Source organism: Pseudomyrmex gracilis, unplaced genomic scaffold, assembly GCF_002006095.1.
Source record: "Pseudomyrmex gracilis isolate BER0280 unplaced genomic scaffold, ASM200609v1 scaffold_12, whole genome shotgun sequence".
Classification (NCBI taxonomy): domain Eukaryota; kingdom Metazoa; phylum Arthropoda; class Insecta; order Hymenoptera; family Formicidae; genus Pseudomyrmex; species Pseudomyrmex gracilis.
In genome coordinates this window covers 326,918-344,599 of record NW_018020596.1, presented here as the reverse complement: position 1 = coordinate 344,599, position 17,682 = coordinate 326,918, and the positions used below count along the sequence as shown (strand labels likewise).

The 17,682-nt window shown below is 35.9% G+C and overlaps 4 protein-coding genes across 9 annotated transcripts in view; 2 read left to right on the top strand and 2 right to left on the bottom strand.

Moving 5' to 3' along the window:
- Nucleotides 1-662: 662 nt before the first annotated feature.
- LOC109863693 lies at nucleotides 663-10,175 on the bottom strand. Of its 3 annotated transcripts, none has more exons than XM_020444133.1 (11): nucleotides 9,173-10,175; nucleotides 8,444-8,971; nucleotides 8,151-8,254; nucleotides 7,504-7,801; nucleotides 7,133-7,256; nucleotides 6,454-6,601; nucleotides 5,298-6,235; nucleotides 4,459-4,557; nucleotides 3,592-4,150; nucleotides 2,934-3,495; nucleotides 663-2,836 (listed from the first exon to the last, which is right to left on the bottom strand). In XM_020444133.1, exons 1-11 carry the CDS (start codon nucleotides 9,579-9,581, stop codon nucleotides 2,673-2,675), a joined length of 3,933 nt encoding a protein of 1,310 aa, XP_020299722.1. In that variant the 5' UTR covers nucleotides 9,582-10,175; the 3' UTR covers nucleotides 663-2,672. The 3 variants fall into 3 exon arrangements, with proteins under 3 accessions (XP_020299722.1, XP_020299723.1, XP_020299724.1); XM_020444134.1 differs by having other exon boundaries at nucleotides 7,133-7,253; XM_020444135.1 differs by lacking the exon at nucleotides 4,459-4,557.
- A 108-nt stretch (nucleotides 10,176-10,283) lies between these two features.
- On the top strand, nucleotides 10,284-12,965 carry LOC109863694 (G patch domain-containing protein 2-like). 4 transcript variants are annotated; one of them, XM_020444138.1, is made up of 4 exons: nucleotides 10,284-10,370; nucleotides 11,060-11,232; nucleotides 11,559-12,116; nucleotides 12,180-12,965. In XM_020444138.1, the coding sequence occupies exons 2-4, from the start codon at nucleotides 11,079-11,081 to the stop codon at nucleotides 12,890-12,892; spliced, it is 1,425 nt and encodes a 474-aa protein (XP_020299727.1). In that variant the 5' UTR covers nucleotides 10,284-10,370; nucleotides 11,060-11,078; the 3' UTR covers nucleotides 12,893-12,965. The 4 variants fall into 4 exon arrangements, with proteins under 4 accessions (XP_020299727.1, XP_020299725.1, XP_020299726.1 ...); XM_020444136.1 differs by having other exon boundaries at nucleotides 10,339-10,525; XM_020444137.1 differs by lacking the exon at nucleotides 10,284-10,370 and adding an exon at nucleotides 10,558-10,914.
- Nucleotides 12,966-13,331: 366 nt separating this feature from the next.
- On the bottom strand, nucleotides 13,332-14,071 carry LOC109863771 (mitochondrial import inner membrane translocase subunit Tim9). The gene is made up of 2 exons (XM_020444299.1): nucleotides 13,917-14,071; nucleotides 13,332-13,760 (listed from the first exon to the last, which is right to left on the bottom strand). Exons 1-2 carry the CDS (start codon nucleotides 13,962-13,964, stop codon nucleotides 13,530-13,532), a joined length of 279 nt encoding a protein of 92 aa, XP_020299888.1. The 5' UTR covers nucleotides 13,965-14,071; the 3' UTR covers nucleotides 13,332-13,529.
- A 74-nt stretch (nucleotides 14,072-14,145) lies between these two features.
- LOC109863767 (protein PFC0760c-like) overlaps nucleotides 14,146-17,682 on the top strand; it is a 43,159-nt gene continuing 39,622 nt past the window's right edge. The window contains exons 1-3 of the mRNA XM_020444294.1: nucleotides 14,146-14,723; nucleotides 14,837-15,244; nucleotides 15,341-15,440. Coding sequence (XP_020299883.1) covers nucleotides 14,869-15,244; nucleotides 15,341-15,440 — 476 coding nt within the window. The 5' untranslated portion in view covers nucleotides 14,146-14,723; nucleotides 14,837-14,868. The remainder of the gene's footprint in view (nucleotides 14,724-14,836; nucleotides 15,245-15,340; nucleotides 15,441-17,682) is intronic.

The following is a 17,682-nucleotide window of genomic DNA, read 5'->3' as shown; positions in this document are numbered from 1 at the left end:
CAGTGTAACATTTCTTAAAACAAATTTATCTCTACTTTGTATATATTGCTTAAAATGTAAGTTTAGCATACAATTATAAGATAATGTTTCTCTCTCTCTCTCTCTCTCTCTCTTTTATTTTAGTATAAAATATAAGTCTCTATATTCCTCTAATATATATTTCTTATATGTATAAAAGGATTTCATGACAAAGTAAAGAAAGAAACACGTGGTATCTTATTGAAAGGAATATGAATAATACAAACGCTGAACAATTATCATATCCCTTTTGTACTCCTTATACATATATATTATTTATATATATATATTATTTATATATATATATATATGTTCAATGACACCTTTAATAACATTATATTTGATTATTGTGCAATAAAATAAATATATTACACGTCCTACACTCGTCTCAAATTTTGCGGATTACTTTCTTTGCAACGAAAACTCCATATCCTAAAATCTTGAAAAGATATAGAGAGAGATATACAGAGTTTTGATATTATATGTATACATATATATATATGTATAAATACGTATATATAATTTCAAATTATATATATATTATATATATATATATATATTTCAAATTATATATATATTATATATATATATATATATATATATATATATATATATGTGCATGTATGATATTACATGTTTTTTTATATACAGTTAATATCTAGAGCCAAATATACGCGCGCAAGACTTTATCATTTGTATTATTTTAATAAAAACTTAAGTTTGTTAAGTTCGTTTTTGTTTCGGCGTTTTTATATCGGCGAAACATACAAATCTAATTTTGAATTACACGTGTCGTATTTTATTTTCGTACATCTCTTTCGTTTCTCTTCTTGATCGAAAAAAGTCTCACCGAAGTACTCATCTTATCCCTTTCTTCTTATCAAACAAACCTATTTGCAATTGTACGAATGTATGACAAGTCCAAAATATACGTAAATTTGTATGTAATCTTGTTGAATTACTTCCAATACGCGGATACACGTAACAGCAACTTCGGCACAATACAAATCTATACTATTTTTTTCTGTCTTGAATAACATATAGTCGATAATGTCGATAATGTACAAAAAAGATAGAAAATTTGTTTTTCACAGTAACTTAAGTCACGTCAAAAAAATATTCTTTGACAATTATCCTGGTGAAAATGACGCACGTACATGGTCCCGCGTATTCACCATGAAAACATTAAATTTGTAGTTGCTCTCATCGCTGTACAATGTGTACCGATACATTGTAGAGTTACTAGAAAAAAATTCTTTTTAGATTATATATAAAAAACTCACTGTATGTACCACAAATATATATATATACAAAATGTTTGTTTTTCTCCAAATCCAGTCCTCTTCCAAATTGTGAAACTTTAACAAAGAAATTACGTATAACTATTCTCTTTATTTCGTTCTTTAATGCGTTCTTGGAGAACAAACAAGTTATGTGCTCTCCAACGTTCACTCGAAAAAGAGAAGAATACTTTTTGTTGAGAAGACTTTGAGATGAAGAAGCGTTGCTTTTTCATTTACACTTAAATGTGCAAAACCATTTTTATTACAATATAAAAATTATACGAGAGTGCATTACCTGTTGTCTTAAGAGAAAATAAGCCTTTGACAAGTTGTAAATGCTCGAGCAATGTCGCAACTGACAAGTGCGGCATTTCGAGCAGTTACAGTAAAACTTTCAAAATATGTTTGGTTAAAGAAATAAAATTATACTTTGTACTTCGATTTTATTGTTTATCCGAAATGTTTTTATCTCATTATTATACGTATACATAAAATTGTATGTGTATTTAAAAACAAGAGTGCCACACATCTACATCTCTTACATCTCTTATCAATGTATACAATCCGGCATTAAATTGTACAAAGAAAATGCTTATATATTTAAAATTAAATTTTTTTAATTCGAAGTACATTCTTCCACTTTACGAGTGCCCTCCAGTGTATAGTTGTTTACAGCTCTTATAGCTTGTATCATTTAAATAAGTTTTATATAAGTTGTTTAACGCACGCGAATTTTATATGCTATATAATTTGCAATGCAACTCAAACTACAAGAAGGAAATTAAAATAATTCGATATGTTCGTAGAGGGAAGATTAATCCTTTGGTTACTACGAATTTGCTACGATGGTGTTTCTTACTAAGCGATCATTTGGATGAAATTTCCTTATGATGATTCTCCGCAAACCGGCTGATTGTGAACAAACAGTCGCGTTTTAGTGACTCTCGTAATCAGCGTACAAATTATATTAATTTTGACATCAGTTATATACAAGAATAACAATAAGTTTTTCCGCAATTTCTTTGTTAAAATTTCATAATACAATAGGATTCTCGCACTAGGACCGATCTCATGAAGCCACTACCTCTTTAATATGTATTTTCGTCATCTACTATATTGTATCGGTTTACACAAAAATTTTTTTCACCTAATTTCTAGGCATCGTAGATACAGGCCCGTAGTGCAGAAGTCTATTGTTAAAGATAGAGAAAGGTCTCTCTCTCTCTCTCTCTCTCCCTCTCTCTCTTTCTCTCTTTTTTAAAAAAATTTTTCATAAATGTTGTAGCGCACAAATGATGTAGAATCTATAAAAGATATCCTCACCACTTTCATCTGTGTCATTTTAGTTCTGTATTAGTTTATTCGCCTCTATTACGTGGCGGTATCAGAAATGCTTTGTCGCCATGTAGCGTGAAAAGGAATTTTTAAGATTTTGACTCGAGTCTTGGGTAATGCGGTTAAGAGAAGTTTCTGCAACTGAGGCAGCGGCAGGATGTCCACTTGAGGACTTGTTAGGTGCGATTGTGACTTGTCACCTGCAAAATCATATTTATAATTACATAAAAATGTAAATATTTGCGTTTCATTCGATATTATACAGAACTCTAAGTCACACTTAAACTTAGAACGTACCTTTTTGGTTTTCTGTTTCCTCTTCGGTATTCTTAACCAAATTTAGACAAGGGACTGGTTTTAAAACCGGTATAGAATCGCCATTAACTTGTTTGTTTGTAAGATTGCACTGATCAACGAATAATTCCGTAACTCTGAGTAATTCGAGTGTAACGCCCCACACGAAGTGTGTCAAATTATTTGATAATTCTGTGACACCTCCGAGTACCATGTTATTAGATGTCGCTGATTGTGATATGTAAGTCGGTATAATTAATAACCTTTTGATGTTCTTGCAATTGGCAAGGCATTTGTCAAAACCATTCTTTACGTCAAAATTGACCAATTCCATCTGACTCAGATTTTCTAATTTCGATACACCTTCGAGAATATTAAACGTACAACAGGATCCTTGGCCCTTTTCAAGTCTGAGACGTTCTAATTTATTCAATTTGATTAGAACGTTAGTTCCAAATTTGTCAGGGAAGTCGGAACATTCACCTAATTCTAGTGTTTCCAAGTTCGTTAATGCCTGTATAATATCAATTTTCTTCTTCCCAAGTTCTCTGACTGATGTTAAACTCTGCGAAAGTAACATAAAAAATTGTTACATGTAATAAAAACTAATACATAATGTTTTAATAACAATTGCAAATTTTATACGAATATGAGTCCTCACCAGTTGTGTTAACTGCTTCAATTCTTGTAAAGGTGTAAGATCTTGCTGCAACGACATTCCGCTTATCGCTTTGAGCCGGAGTTCTTGACATTGCTTCAGATTGCCGACCGATTCCAAGTTGAGGGAATCGCATTTGATCGACATTGCACTCAATACTTCCAACTGAGGACAGTTCTTAATAACCTCTTCGACCACCATGACGGGGCATTTGCACAGCTCGAGTTTGACGAGACTAGTAACTCGCGGGATAACAGTCAAAAATTTCTTCCAAAGATCAGATTCACCAGCCACCAACATTTTTCTGAGATCTAGATACTGAGTACCCCGTCTTTGTAATGTGTCCGCCAGACCTTCCCAATCGGTGACCTGACTGTTCTTCATTCGTACAGTTTTCCACAAAGACGGATGCGCAGCGAGATCACGCCACATTTTGCAAACTCGCGCAGCCCTTAGTAGCTCTTGCACTTTAAGATATTGGAAAATGCGCAGCAAGGCATTATAGCCAGCACAAATGGAAACCATAAAATTCTGTTGCTGTTCAACCTCTTGGCTCTTTTTTCTGAAAAACATCAAAAATGAATCACATTTTAAAAACATACGTTTCATCTTGTATCTCTATTACGTTTGCAGAAATAATTTTAGCACCCATATCTTATACCGAAAAAATAATTAATTTATCTCGCAATTAAAACTAAAAGCAGGAGCTTATTTTTACAGAGGTTTTCAAATTAAGAGTTTCGTTTACGTTACACATTACATTTCTCAAATAATGTCGTAAAAACACCTCTGAAAAAATATAATTCTCTCTGCTTAAGAGAATATATAAATTTCTATCAAAAAGGTGATAAGAGTTGTAAAGAAACAAACATGGGATTGGATATAGGATCAAAGGACGAAGATTGTGAGAATTTTCGGGAAAACGCACTAAGAGCTTTTGTGTTTCGGCTCGCACACATGTCTTTATATCTGCAAATATAAAAAATAAAAATGAATTAGATTTTTTCCGCTGAAGCACTTATCAGTAGAGCTTTATTTGTAATTGCAGCATGAATGTAAACATTCGTATATTTACGCATAAAATGTGCATTTAAAAGTGTCGGATAAAATCGAGGATTAGATAAAATACAAATTTACTTTAATACTACAATTACACAAATAGAAAAAAAATATATATATATCGTGAAACTTTATGGGGTGCACGCGTTTTATTTACTTTTGTTGTATATCTTCGGAATTTGGCCGTATTTTTAAGAAGCTAAGGCAGTGTGCTTCGATCATACGACAAAATCAAATTCATTTTTATAACACATGTGTTTTTTATATTTCCAAATATAATAAAACATTTGTGTACATTGCATTTACAATATTATAGGATTTTGCACATGTTTACATTATAAGATTCGTATTAAAAATATCGTACATATAAAAATCGAATGCATTCAATATATCAAGTTTTGTATAGTACGGAAGACAAGAAAATTAAAAATAATAATTTTCTATTTTTGATTGCTCAAGCGTTTGGTTATTATAAAAAAAAGTGCGTCTCTAAACTTTGTAAATACAATATGTACAAAGCAACTGCCAAAACCTCAAAAGATAGTTGCCGTAACTTAAATCCACTTGGAGATGAAACGTTTTAAATGCAGGATAAAATAAGAGAATATACCGATGTTTTGTTTTTATTTTCTTAAAACGTACACACTTACTTGATATTTTTTACTTTTTTTACTGTACCCGCTTTACTTGACTGTTGCCGTTCGACAGGTTTGATTATCTTTGTCTCAACATCGCTCACAATATTTTCTGAAGATACTGGCGTACATTCAAGTTTTCTCTCAGGTGATTCACGACTTGTAGCTGCTTTGTTTTCTTCGGCCGTATCATCTATAGCAGCGGTAGAAGATTTAGTTTCTGATAGATTTTCAATAGACTTGTCTCTTTTCGGAGAGCTCTTGTTATTTTTTGTAATCTGAACTTCTTCATCCTTATTATCTTTACTGTCTTTGTTATCGAGCTCTTCGGTGACAGCGGAAGAGACAAGATGTGTTACGTCATTTGTCGCATCTTTTGACATTTCTTTATCAGACATGACATTTACGTTTTCAGACGCATCAGTATTCAAGTGCTTGAATAAAGGCGCGTGCGGCTTTTCAACAGCATTATCCACGGTGTTCGAGATGTCGGTAAGTAAACCATCTTGAAGTATTGGAGGTTTGTCGCCAATTTTGTCTGGTTTCACTGTTATAGCCGGTTGAACCGCCATCGCGTTATTTTTCGGCACTACAATATATCTTTTACCACCCATCAGAGCGATATTTTGCGCTGGTTTCGGCATAGTACCATCATGGCTCTGCAAGAACTCATTTTCCGTTTGAGGAAACCAAGCGGTTTCTTTCTTATCTGTAGTCGAAGACGTATTTGATGTTGCAGACATTGTCTTGGAAACTTTGGAAGGATTTCTCATTTGCGTATCAGCGTTGTCTGAATTCTTGGGAATTCTTTGTAACTTCGGAGGTGGCGGTGCGTTAGCTTGATGTTTTGATTTGGCATTCTGAGTACCCAACATACTGATTGGAATCAATGGAGGCGGCGTCAGAGTAGGATTATTCGATGTATGAGAATCTTTAGTGTCTGGTTGACAATTCTATAACAGATTTAATTTTGTGCTATAAAAAAAAACTATCAATTTATGTGCAATATCGTCATGTAAGATGAAAATTTTTTGATATATCACAGAAGCAACACAGTTTTGTCGGAAAGCAAGTAATATATGTATAAATGGAAACTTATTCACACAGTTCACAATTCTTTGTTCGCCACTGGATCATTGTTTATTCAATATATACTATGCGGCACACCTACCTTACAGACGTATTCATCACTGCCTGCAACTTCCCTGCCATCGACACATTCGGGATGATACAAACAGAGACAGATACGGCATTGCAAACTTGGTATTAATCCCATACTTGTAGAACATCGTATGCTGCACGGTTCTTGAACTTTCGGCCTGCAAGATGTGCGTTGACGGGGAAAGGAATTCAGGAAAAAAAACACAAGATGCTTATTAAGGATTTGTGAAATAGGATCAAAAGGGAAAAGTTATGAAAATTATAGGTAGAATATAGAGCTGCTGTTGCATTCAAAAACAATGTACAACAACTTTGAGTTATGTATATCTTTTTTAAACAAATACGTAATAAAATAAATTGCATAATAAAGATATACATAATTATGTTAGGTATTTCAATTAAGCTCTCGCTCTCGCTCTTGTTCTTTCTCTTTCTCTCTCACATTCTTACACACACACACACACTCAAATACATAATCTTCTGAATATTTCAATCTTTTCTTATTCTTTCTTATTAGATTTTTCAGAAAAAAACATTTTCTATATTTTATATAAAAAATAAAAATGCTTTTTTCGATTAAATTTACGCATTCGACTATTCAAGAGAACGTGACATGTATGTATGTATGTACATATACATATGTGTGAACAGAATAACTAAATATAAGACTAAATAATTAAAATACTCACGGTAGCGATCTTTTGGCTTTGACAGGAACAACTTTTTCTGCGATTTGTTGATTCCGTCTTGTATTTGCTATACTTCGCTGAGGTGGAAGCATCTCAATCTCTTCAGCTGGTGATTTCATTTCTGCTATGCAATTCAAAATTTTTGATATTGTAACATACATGTACATCAGCATGGGCAGCAAAAAAAAAAAAAAAAAAAAAAAAAAAAAAACTGAAAAAAAATCTTTTTTGCAATCTGCTTCGAGTTATTGAGAATCCTTTTAAAATATAGAACTTAATTTCGAAATAATTCAAGTTGTCGATAATCTCAAAAATAAAACCCATTTAAAAAACATGAAAAATGTGTAAATTTTGGAGCCAATAAAACGTACTTATTTGAGGAGTTTTCTTTGCAGCTGTTTTTGTCTTATGTACTGTAGGTGTTGAAACTTTTGTCGATTTGGTAGCTCTTGTAGGCACTGACACAGGTACGGAACTAGGTTTTGAAGCTTCTGTAGATACAGATGTAGGTGTAGTAGCAGCCACCTGTACAGGAACTTGAGGTTCTTGTACTGGTTTCTTTGTTGCAGGTTCTTGTACTATCTTTTTCACTGCAAGTTCTTGTGCTGACTTTTTTATTGGTGTGAATTTTCTAGCAGGAGATTTCTTTCCATATCCTCCCATAGATCCCTGCAAACAATGCAGATATAAAATAAAATCTTTCTAGTTTGAAACGATTTTAAAAAGTAATATATTACTTACATTAATTATTGCAATGTAATGAAAAATATCTAAATCAAACTTGTTATTAAAAAAATTTAAGTTTACAATAAATAAAAAAAAAAATTAAATTATGTGTAAACAACAATATTTTCCTCCTGCACATACCTTCTAATACTATGCGATAAACAAACAATATGATAAAGAAGTTCTTTCATACATATTCAGTGAGTTCATAATTAATACAATTCACAAGACAGACATTTAAATGTAACATAAACTGTTTGGTAACATTAAAACGTAAAATGTAAAAACATACTCTCATTTTTTTGGCATCTCGTACTATTTCTTTTTCTGGATCATCGAGTCCAATAGGCTCTTTGAAAAATGTGAAGTGGTCAATTTTTAACTCCTTTGAATTGACTGTAAAATAAATGTCAGTTCTAATATGAATGAATCATAAAATATGTTAATTAACCTTTCAGTGCTGAATTTTTGACTAAAGATGAAAATAACTCCTAGCGCCCACAGTATGTTACTTGTTAAATGAATTTATACATCTATAGCACTGAGAAGGTTAACAATATATATTACATCACGCATTATACTTACGACATTCAGCAACTTCTCTAAAACTCCTGACTTTTTTGCCAGTTGGAGTATAATAATATATGTCAGCCATTCTTTTCAGTGAATTATCATTAGTTGCTCTAAATACCAGTTCACGTTTCCATCCGTGCTTAAACGGTTCTTTATACAAGGGATTGGACATATCAACAACTTTTTGCCTTCCTCCTGGACTGGGACCACGAGAAATACGACTACTTCTCGACCTTTGTGATGCTGCTGATGGACTACTTGTTGCTGACGAATTTGCTGACTTGATGGAGACAGATTCAATTTTACTTGGTTCTATCTCAGAATCTATGCTATTTGGCATATCAATAGAATCAGTTTCTGATTTGTCAGATTCTTTTTCTCTTTTTATCTTTTCCATGTCAAATTGTCCAAAACTATCTGTCTCATAAATATAGGCTCTTGTGTGATCAAAATCTTGATCATCTTCCTTCTTATCATCTAGGCTTCTTCTTGAATATCTGATACGTTTTACAAATTGTGCTTCTGCAATTTCTGCTTCAGCTGCAATAAATTGCATTGAATTTACCTTAATTCTGACATTGTTTGCACAAAAGTATATGAAAAATTAGAAAAAACATAAAAAGTGTGTGTGTAAACACAAAAGCATTGAAAAAAATCTTCTCAAAACAATTATCAGGTTCTGTTTGAGAAAAATCTATGGATAACACAACTAGGGGCTAATTAACTATAACTAATAACTACCAATGAGCTTTTTCAAAACATGACTGCCTGGCTGCGAATCAAGCCCATGCATCTCGAACCCATTAAATTCCTCTTCAGAATCATCCGAACTCGCGTAATTGAGATTGGAGTGCCTGCGTTTCCGCGTCCTAGTTACAACCGACTCCATCACGTTGCCGTCGGTGATGGATTTCCTTGTTCTTCTACGCAGGGACTGCGTGCCGGGTTTCTTGGATGTGGCCTTTAGATCGCCGTTAATCCCTTGCGTGTCCGCGTTTCCGCCAGCCGTCGACTGAGTCTTACCGCTCAACGGTGAATTTTGCGTTTCTGGCATCGATTGCACAGCCGAATCACCACCGTCAGCGCTTTCGAGGTTAGGATCCTCGGATACGATTCTTGTGTTCCCGCCATTCACGTTCGCGCCGTCCATCACGGCGGCTATCCACGTTACCTTATCAACCAACACTGCTCAGCGTTCTATGCTGGTCAAAACACCAGTCAATATCGCGCGTCCGCTCCGTATTTAACGCCCTGGCGACGTTATTACTCCGATTACCTAGCTGACAGACAGAATCGTAATTAGGCGATCGCGCGCTTCTCGCTTGTGCGCGCTCTCTCTCTCTTTTCAACTCGCGACACCAGTGCGTCCTCGCAGTCGACCTAACGCGATGCCGCGCTCATCTTGCCGCGGAGACACATCGGGCGTGCGCAGACGATCACTACGCGCTATTTGCACAACCGCGCTCGTATGTCTTGTCGCGCAATACGAGCTCTCGCATTATGTCGCCGCCGTTCACATTCACTCGCATTTCTCACAACATATCGCGTTGTATAAAGCGTCGCGCGACGATTTATATCGCGAAAATTTCGAACAACAAACCGCCCACCAGACTCGGGAACGCGAGCGTTGCGTACGTCCGCACGACAAAGCACCGGAAATGGCGGTATGAATATGTACTTTTAAGGCCGCGTTCCAAATGTCATATCCTAATGGCGGATTTTGACAACGACGCAATCGCTGCGCTCGGCAAATCGACCAATCGCAGCCGAGCATTTTCTTCGAACGAACTTTCCTTCTCGAGAATACGCGACTGCAATTGGTCGCTCAGCTTCTTCGCATTTCTGTGTCACGGATCTCGAAATCCCACGGATAAACTGTTGTGTGCGCTTTTCGCAACGGTTTACAGCGGTATAATACACAACAATCGGAACTTTAACGGTAAGAACAATCTGACATGATTGACGATTTTTTAAATCGCGTTGCGTTTTGCGTGATTTCTCTTTCGTTTCTTCATCTGAGAACAACGACGAACCGCGTGAGTTCGACGATGAGAGACTTTTAAGCCGAGGGCTAATGGACATCACTCGTAAGAGGTGAGCAGCAGGATATTACGTATCGTCGTGACCGACAAGAAAAAACCAACGCGATTTGTTTTGATCCCCTCCTCCTATCATCATGTCCAACGATTGACATATATCACGGATATGCTACTCGTTCGCACCATATGCGTTTTCTCGTCGTGTGAACGGTTTAACTGCCTTTCGATAATCTTTTAATATACCGTATGTCTCGTTTCCGTTTAGACGAAGCATCGCTGATAAGTCACGACTCTTGTTCGGTGCAAGATATCGTTAAATAATCGTTCGAACGCTCAAGCATCTCGCAATGAGAAAAAAACGAATCTCTGTCGCACTTTTAAAACCTATACGTCTCGCGTGTGTTGTGCTTAGGATGTAACATACATAAAAAAATATATGCATATGTAAGAAATGTAATTAAAACACTTGTACGCATGTGTTTATGTAGATTGTAAAATAACTTGTACAAAATATTTTCAAGTAAATATTTATGACAACGACAATTTGTAAACTTGCGCTGAGTGAGTAAAATTGATAAAATTTTTGCAGCAAAAAACGCGTCCTTCAAATGGAGCGTGTTTTGAAGGCTGTACCAGCAAGTTTAAGAGTAAAAATGGAGGCGCTTGTGCACGATTTGACTTTGGCATTAGAAGAAAGCAGCAACAGTACAACCAGACGCAGATGGGGCATTAGAAGACGAGCCCGTTCTACGGGAAATATTCGTAAGTTTAAGGGAGCAAAGGGAGTTTTGGTAAAAAGAAAATTAAAAAATTTTACTTCTTCCAATTAAATCATCAAATTAGAAACACTGTTATATATTGCATTCCCCTTACGCAGATCCTAATTTATATATTTACACACAATTACAGTTTGGCTTCTACGAGGCACACAGTGTGGATTATTATCAAGATTACATAACTTTGTAGAAATCAATTTGTACAGTATAAAGAAGTCAAAGCTTAATCATATGTAATCTCCGAAACATGTAATAACACGCGGTCTGTTGTGAAAATACAATGAAGAACTGACACGAAATAACATTTTACAGCAACTTTAAGCATAACCAAACACTCGGACGACAGCTCATCTTCCATTTGCGACATTCGTATTCCAAAAACTGCCAACGTTTCGAAATATCAGTCGGACAGCGACGATACCAATCAGACCAAACGTTTCGCCCATTTCTCCAACTTAAATAACACGAGCAATATCGAGAGCGACTCGGTAAACGAAAACTTTGTGCCGCGAACGAACACAAGGCGCAAGAGGAAATTTAAAAGGATGGCCATTGAATACGACGCGAACGGGTCCACTTCGCAGGCAGTGGCAATTGTGTCGACTTCGTTCGGTGGAAAGAAACGTATTTTTCGAAGTGATTGTAAAAGTAAGTACGGCGCTATATGGTGCGGAAAACGTAAGAGATCATGTAGAGAGCGTTCCATCGATTGCGAGATGAGAATGTCTAAACCAACGAAAAACACCAAGCTAAAGAATCGTGGGAAGATGCAAGGAGGAGATACTGTGGACTGTTCGCGTATATCTAGCTCGAGTATTTCATCTAGCGACTCGGAAGCAGGTCTTGTTACCAATGACGAAGATAGAGAAGGTATGATGATAATACATTTATACATGTGTAGGTTACATTTATTAAATAATTTGATTGTTACAGGAGACGACGAGCAGTCAGATTGGATCGGGGAGCCAAGTTGGCGAGAAGATGGAGACAGCACAAGTGACGATAAAGCCACATCGGATTCGACCTTACAGCAAATGATACAGCACGAACACTCAGTCGCCGAAGCCAAGAGGAACTATAAGCAACGAATACAGCGCATTCGCGAAGGTCTCAGTGGTAGAGAGATTCGTGCCGGACGACGACATGTCAATAACAAGCCCGGTTATTCCATCATAACGTCAGCTAACGAGAAAGTTTCTCGATTTCTACAAGATCCCACTCAGAGTGAATTGAAACTGCATCCTATGCGACAACCCGAGCGAGAAAAGTTATGTCGACTAGCCAATTTGTACAGTTTGAGTCTGAAAGGTGATTTGGGCTGTCCGATACTGTATAAAACGCGACACACCACACAGGCTGTTTCCGTGGACCAAGTGTCGTTGAAAAGATTTTCGGACTACAAGAGATTGCGAAAAACACCTCCAAATTCACCGAATTCGGACACCATGATGCAGACTGAGGAGCCTCAGATATCAAGCACAACTTTCGACAACAAAATTACTCAATCTCAAATTCAAAGTCTGGGTCCTGTAGAAGCAAACATACAAACATTCTCTCCGATTGAGTGGGAAAGCGAAACTATGGACATAGAAATATCCCAGGGAAAATTGAAGTTCTCCGAATTTGGACACTCCAAATCCAGTTAGATTTTATAAATTTATATATATGTTTATATATATGTAAATTTAATTGTTTTAATAAAGAGTCTATACACATGCATATATTGTACATACATATATATATGCATAGCATTCTCCTTTGTATAAATTTTTATGTTTATACATATATATATAGCCATAATTAAGAATTTTAAATAATTATATAAAATATTTTATAACACCCTTGAATTAATACTTGAATATATAAGTATTCAGATACTACATGTCATATTTTATAAACCTAATAATTTGAAAAATTAGGAGTAGTGTAAAAAGACAATTTGTTTTAACATTGAAAGCCAAATTTTGTGTTTACATATTGAGATGTGAGATAGATCAAGTTTATAATTTATTTAACATGTAATTATGTATTCACATAATTTTATTTTTATAGTTTACAAAAATTCTTATTTTAAATAACAATTATATACAGAACATTAAAACATTTTGTATTGTTTCAGACTTTGCGAAATTGAAAAAGTATTTATGAAACCAAGTTCATACAAAATATGAGATAAATTAATTTATTACATAAAGATTCAAGTAACGATTTGTTTACTATATTGTATAAAAGAAAATTTTAAGAAAAGGACAAAAAATTTTGCTTACAATTAGTAGTGACAAATTACTTTATCTGACCCTGTCGTTTAGCAGCTGCTATGGCATTTTCGTTAGCAGTTATCTGAAATTCTTGAAAACGTTGCGACACTCTTTGATTCATTTTCAGATACTTTTCCATACAATTAAGAGCACATTTCTCTTCTTTGGCTTTAACATCTCTTGTTGTGAAATCAGTTATACAGTCAATAAAACAAATTTCAGAGAGTTTATTATACGAAGTCAAAAACTCTCGAAACTGTAGAGAAAAAAAAATATAAACAATTACATAAGTTATTAACTAAATAACAATATATACTACAGCACTGACAGTTTGCTAAAATACACGTGTTTGGATCATTTACAATGCGAAAAAGAATAATTCGTATACAAGAATAATCTCGCTAATACATACAGATTTAATTTGGTCAGCATCCACATCGGACGGATTTTGCATCGCCATTGTCAGAATTCAATAATTTACCCAGATATATAATTTTATTGTATCTTTCTGTTGTTTTTATAACCTAGCTAACATTAACATCAAGTTTCGGCGTTTTTTGAGGTTAGAAACGCCGGTTCAAAATATATATATGGATGTAAGTACGTGTGTGTGTGCGTGTGTATTTAATAGAATGGTTTTAGGAACGCCACTGAGAATCGACACAACAACCGGTGTTCCTAAATCTTCAAGAATGTATTTCAATTTTCTACGGTTGGCAGCGCGATCGTTAGCAATACGCAATTTCAAACTGCCGCGAAAATAGTTAGCCAAAAAGTGTGTGATTCGTTCCGATATTGTTCCTCGTCGGCACATCTCGACACTTCTCATTAAAAATTATTACACATTTTTGAATTACCGCGTACCGGAAACACCGCTGTTTCGCCGGTTTCGTTCGCCTGTGCGAAGACATGTCAAGACAGACGCCGAAACAATATCGAAACAATGATATGAAAGTTCGGAACCGGTTGTTGCAAATTGCAGCTGCGCGCGTATAAGAAAGTGAGTTTGCGGGAAAATTTTTGGCGAGAACAAGAATCAAAGATGGTGAAAGTGAAATAAATTGGGATCGATTAATGTTGATTCCCGGTCACATCGTTTTTGGAAGCAACACGATACAATTTCGGAACAACAGGAAGTAGGCAGCAGATGTTTTGTATCGTCGCGTTTCGATCTTTGCCTAACATGTGCAACGTCGCGTCACGTTTTTTGTGTACATAGGTATTTATATACATACTAAATTATATAGTAAAACTATAAACTATCTATATAGTAAACTGTATATAACATTACGATTTATAATTTTTCTATTATCGCATTGGTCAATTTTTCAGTTCGAAATATTGCAATCGGAGGAAGCGGTAACATGTCCGCGAGAACTGATCCTTCAAATCGACGCACAAAATCTGCAATCGATAGAAAATTGTCCGCAAAATTATCGCAAAAGACGCGATCTTCGAACGACGGGAATCTTGTTAGAAATTTCGCGACAAAGTCACGGGGTGCTTGCGAGCGTCGTCGGTTTCTTTTGCGGAAGGAAGATCGTAGAAACGCGGAATCGCGCGACAACGCGAGACGTAAGGACTGTTTGTCTGACGAGATCGGCTTTGTTAGCGCGGACAACGATGATCCGATTCGCATTTTACGGAAGGAGATACACAATTGGAAAGTGTCAAAACAATCGACGAATGAACTTGAATGCGAGCATCGCGCTGCCAAAACGGAAAATTGTTTTTCTCAAGGTAAACAAGCTACTACTTAAAATGCATTTGTTGAATTTCTACATGTTGACGTTTTGAAACAATTGATCGCTTATCGATTAATCTTCTAACTTTCAGAATCTAACAACGATCGAACTTCAACGAAAACTTTGCCGGACTTAAACGCTGTTCCCGAATTACCGAGTTCCGTTGTCACCAACCACTTAACACGGCGCACGTGAGTATTTTTCGAGTTTCTTGCGTGTGTTACACAATTTGTAACAAGTTTCAGATAATTACTATTAAGATTTTACTTTATATGCACATATTTTTAACGCGTAAAGTCGCGTTAAGTTTTCGCGGAAACTGTTTGTACCATACCGGAATAATCATATGTGATTCATCAAAGATTATACCGTATAAGTCATCGCGCAAAGCGCGACGAAGTAATTACGAGACTTCGGTTAGATAACGACATCCTTTTTTAGTAACAATCATGTTTATTCCAACGGATAAACACGATCATGTTTATTCGTAAGTGCGATTCCATCCGTAAGTGCAATTCTTCAGTAACGATTTTATAAATATTCATTTATTTTGCGCAACGCGCAAGATAACGCGTAGTATATTTATCTGTATATTTTTTTTTTTTTTCAAATATCCTATCAGCGTTTCTGCGCGTTGATAGTCTTTTTTCCGCAAGTTTCAATAATAAGTTTCGCTTTTCTTACACAACGCGAATAACAAAAAAAACGAGCGCGAGTGATATCTCATCTGTACCTTTCAAGTACAAGCAGGAACACTTGTGACAAAGGTAAGTGCACATTTATTCCTGCGTACATAATGCAATATGTTTTTATTTTAATTTTCACAGTTTCTTTCTTTCTTACGACAACACGACAAAGCTGATTGCCATGTCTCGAGCAAACAAAGCAAAAAATAAAAAGGAAAAAAAAAGTAGAGAGGTGTAACAGAGAAACTCTGGTGTCGTATTACGTAAGTAACTGTAAATAAAGAAGCGAGAGAAGAGCGCGACCGTTCATTTTCGTTCACACCGTAGACACGCGTCGAGAGCAGGGAACTACGTCATCCTGGAATTTTCGAAAGTTTTGTCTGACTTGTATGAGGGGAAAGAGAGGAAAGGGGAAGGAGTCCGACTGGTTTCCGATTGCATGCACTAGAGACCTACAAGAGTCCGTGACTCTTCGCCCGATAACACCCGTGCAAAGGTTGTTGTGCACCGTTCGTTCCAAGCCCATTGTTAATCGAGAATCTTAAAACTCTCTATAATTATCAATGTCGCTATTGTTGGCGCAAACAAAAGTCGCAAAATAGCTGCGCGAGAATACGTTAACGCTCTATAGAACGATTTTGTGTTTCGTACATACATACGTAGAATCCGCTCTTCTTTCAAATTGCACGCGGAAAGCGAACATTTCCGGTTGTTATACCGCAACGATTGATATCAGCATCGTAAATTTCTAAATTCTCAATAATTAACGAATCGCTCGCTTTTAGATTCTCAGTTGTAGCCACACGAGAATCATGTGTATTCTTTTCATCGTTAGAAATTAACGAAAAAAGAAGAGTAATTGTTGTTATTTGGATTTGCGCCACTGTCAGAGACGTTACGTGCTTATGTATATAAACGAGAAAGTAACGTGACAACACGTGCGAGAAACGACCGGCGCATGACATGAGAATCGAAATTCTGCGTCGACGACAAACAATCCGCGGAGAAGCGGACGCGTCCGCCTTCACGGTCGAGGACGAATTCGGTAATTCTAACCGTTCGTTATTCGAAGCACGGAGCCGAAAATATTTTTACTACACGCGCGCCGCGCCGCGCGGCATGCATCTCGATTCATTATAAACGCGAACTGGCTATTGTTCTCACTAACCTACAGCACTCTGTGTATCTCATCATCATTTTGCACTCGTGACACCACTGTTAAAAGTCCAATCGACAAAGTTCGGGAGAGAGACCTTTATTTTGTATTCTCGCCCGTGTATAAAAATACATGTTTTTTACTTTAACTTTAAACAGATGCGTCACATTTGTTTCCATCCGGCGTAAAAATAGAACGAATTAATTTAACGTTGGGCCGTTGAGAAATGCGATGTTGTCTCAAGTTACTTGAATCCAGTTTGGTTTTTTTTTTTTTTTCTGATTTTTAAAATTAAAAATTTAAATTTGCGTCGTGTTATTTAAACTTAGAGAAAGCTACGACGAAGATAATTCTCACAAACGTTTACATGCAAACACACAATTTTCGGAGACATGATATTTTTATGATATTTTTCTTGAATATCGTACTATAATGTAACATTTCGCGTCGGTGTGTGCAGAGCGTCTTTCTTTTAAAAAGACAGTTTTGTGTAACTTGCTTGAGAAGGCGCGTTTTCAAGCGTAGCCAGCCTCATCCGGATAATGATGTAGGTTAGCTTCCCAAGCGGTACATATCGCAAAAATCAACATT

What these genes read in the sequence shown, in the direction of transcription:
- LOC109863693 (XM_020444133.1), bottom strand. Translation starts at nt 9,581, where the DNA reads ATGGACGGCGCGAACGTGAATGGCGGGAACACAAGAATCGTATCCGAG. An exon ending in TGTTTTGAAAAAGCTCATTG is followed by an intron (nt 8,972 to 9,172) that starts GTAGTTATTAGT and finishes AATTTATTGCAG; the next exon opens with CTGAAGCAGAAATTGCAGAA. An exon ending in TAGAGAAGTTGCTGAATGTC is followed by an intron (nt 8,255 to 8,443) that starts GTAAGTATAATG and finishes TTTATTTTACAG; the next exon opens with TCAATTCAAAGGAGTTAAAA.
- LOC109863694 (XM_020444136.1), top strand. Translation starts at nt 10,506, where the DNA reads ATGGACATCACTCGTAAGAG. An exon ending in ATGGACATCACTCGTAAGAG is followed by an intron (nt 10,526 to 11,059) that starts GTGAGCAGCAGG and finishes AAATTTTTGCAG; the next exon opens with CAAAAAACGCGTCCTTCAAA. An exon ending in CCGTTCTACGGGAAATATTC is followed by an intron (nt 11,233 to 11,558) that starts GTAAGTTTAAGG and finishes AACATTTTACAG; the next exon opens with CAACTTTAAGCATAACCAAA.
- LOC109863771 (XM_020444299.1), bottom strand. Translation starts at nt 13,964, where the DNA reads ATGGCGATGCAAAATCCGTCCGATGTGGATGCTGACCAAATTAAATCT. An exon ending in ATGCTGACCAAATTAAATCT is followed by an intron (nt 13,761 to 13,916) that starts GTATGTATTAGC and finishes TTTTCTCTACAG; the next exon opens with TTTCGAGAGTTTTTGACTTC.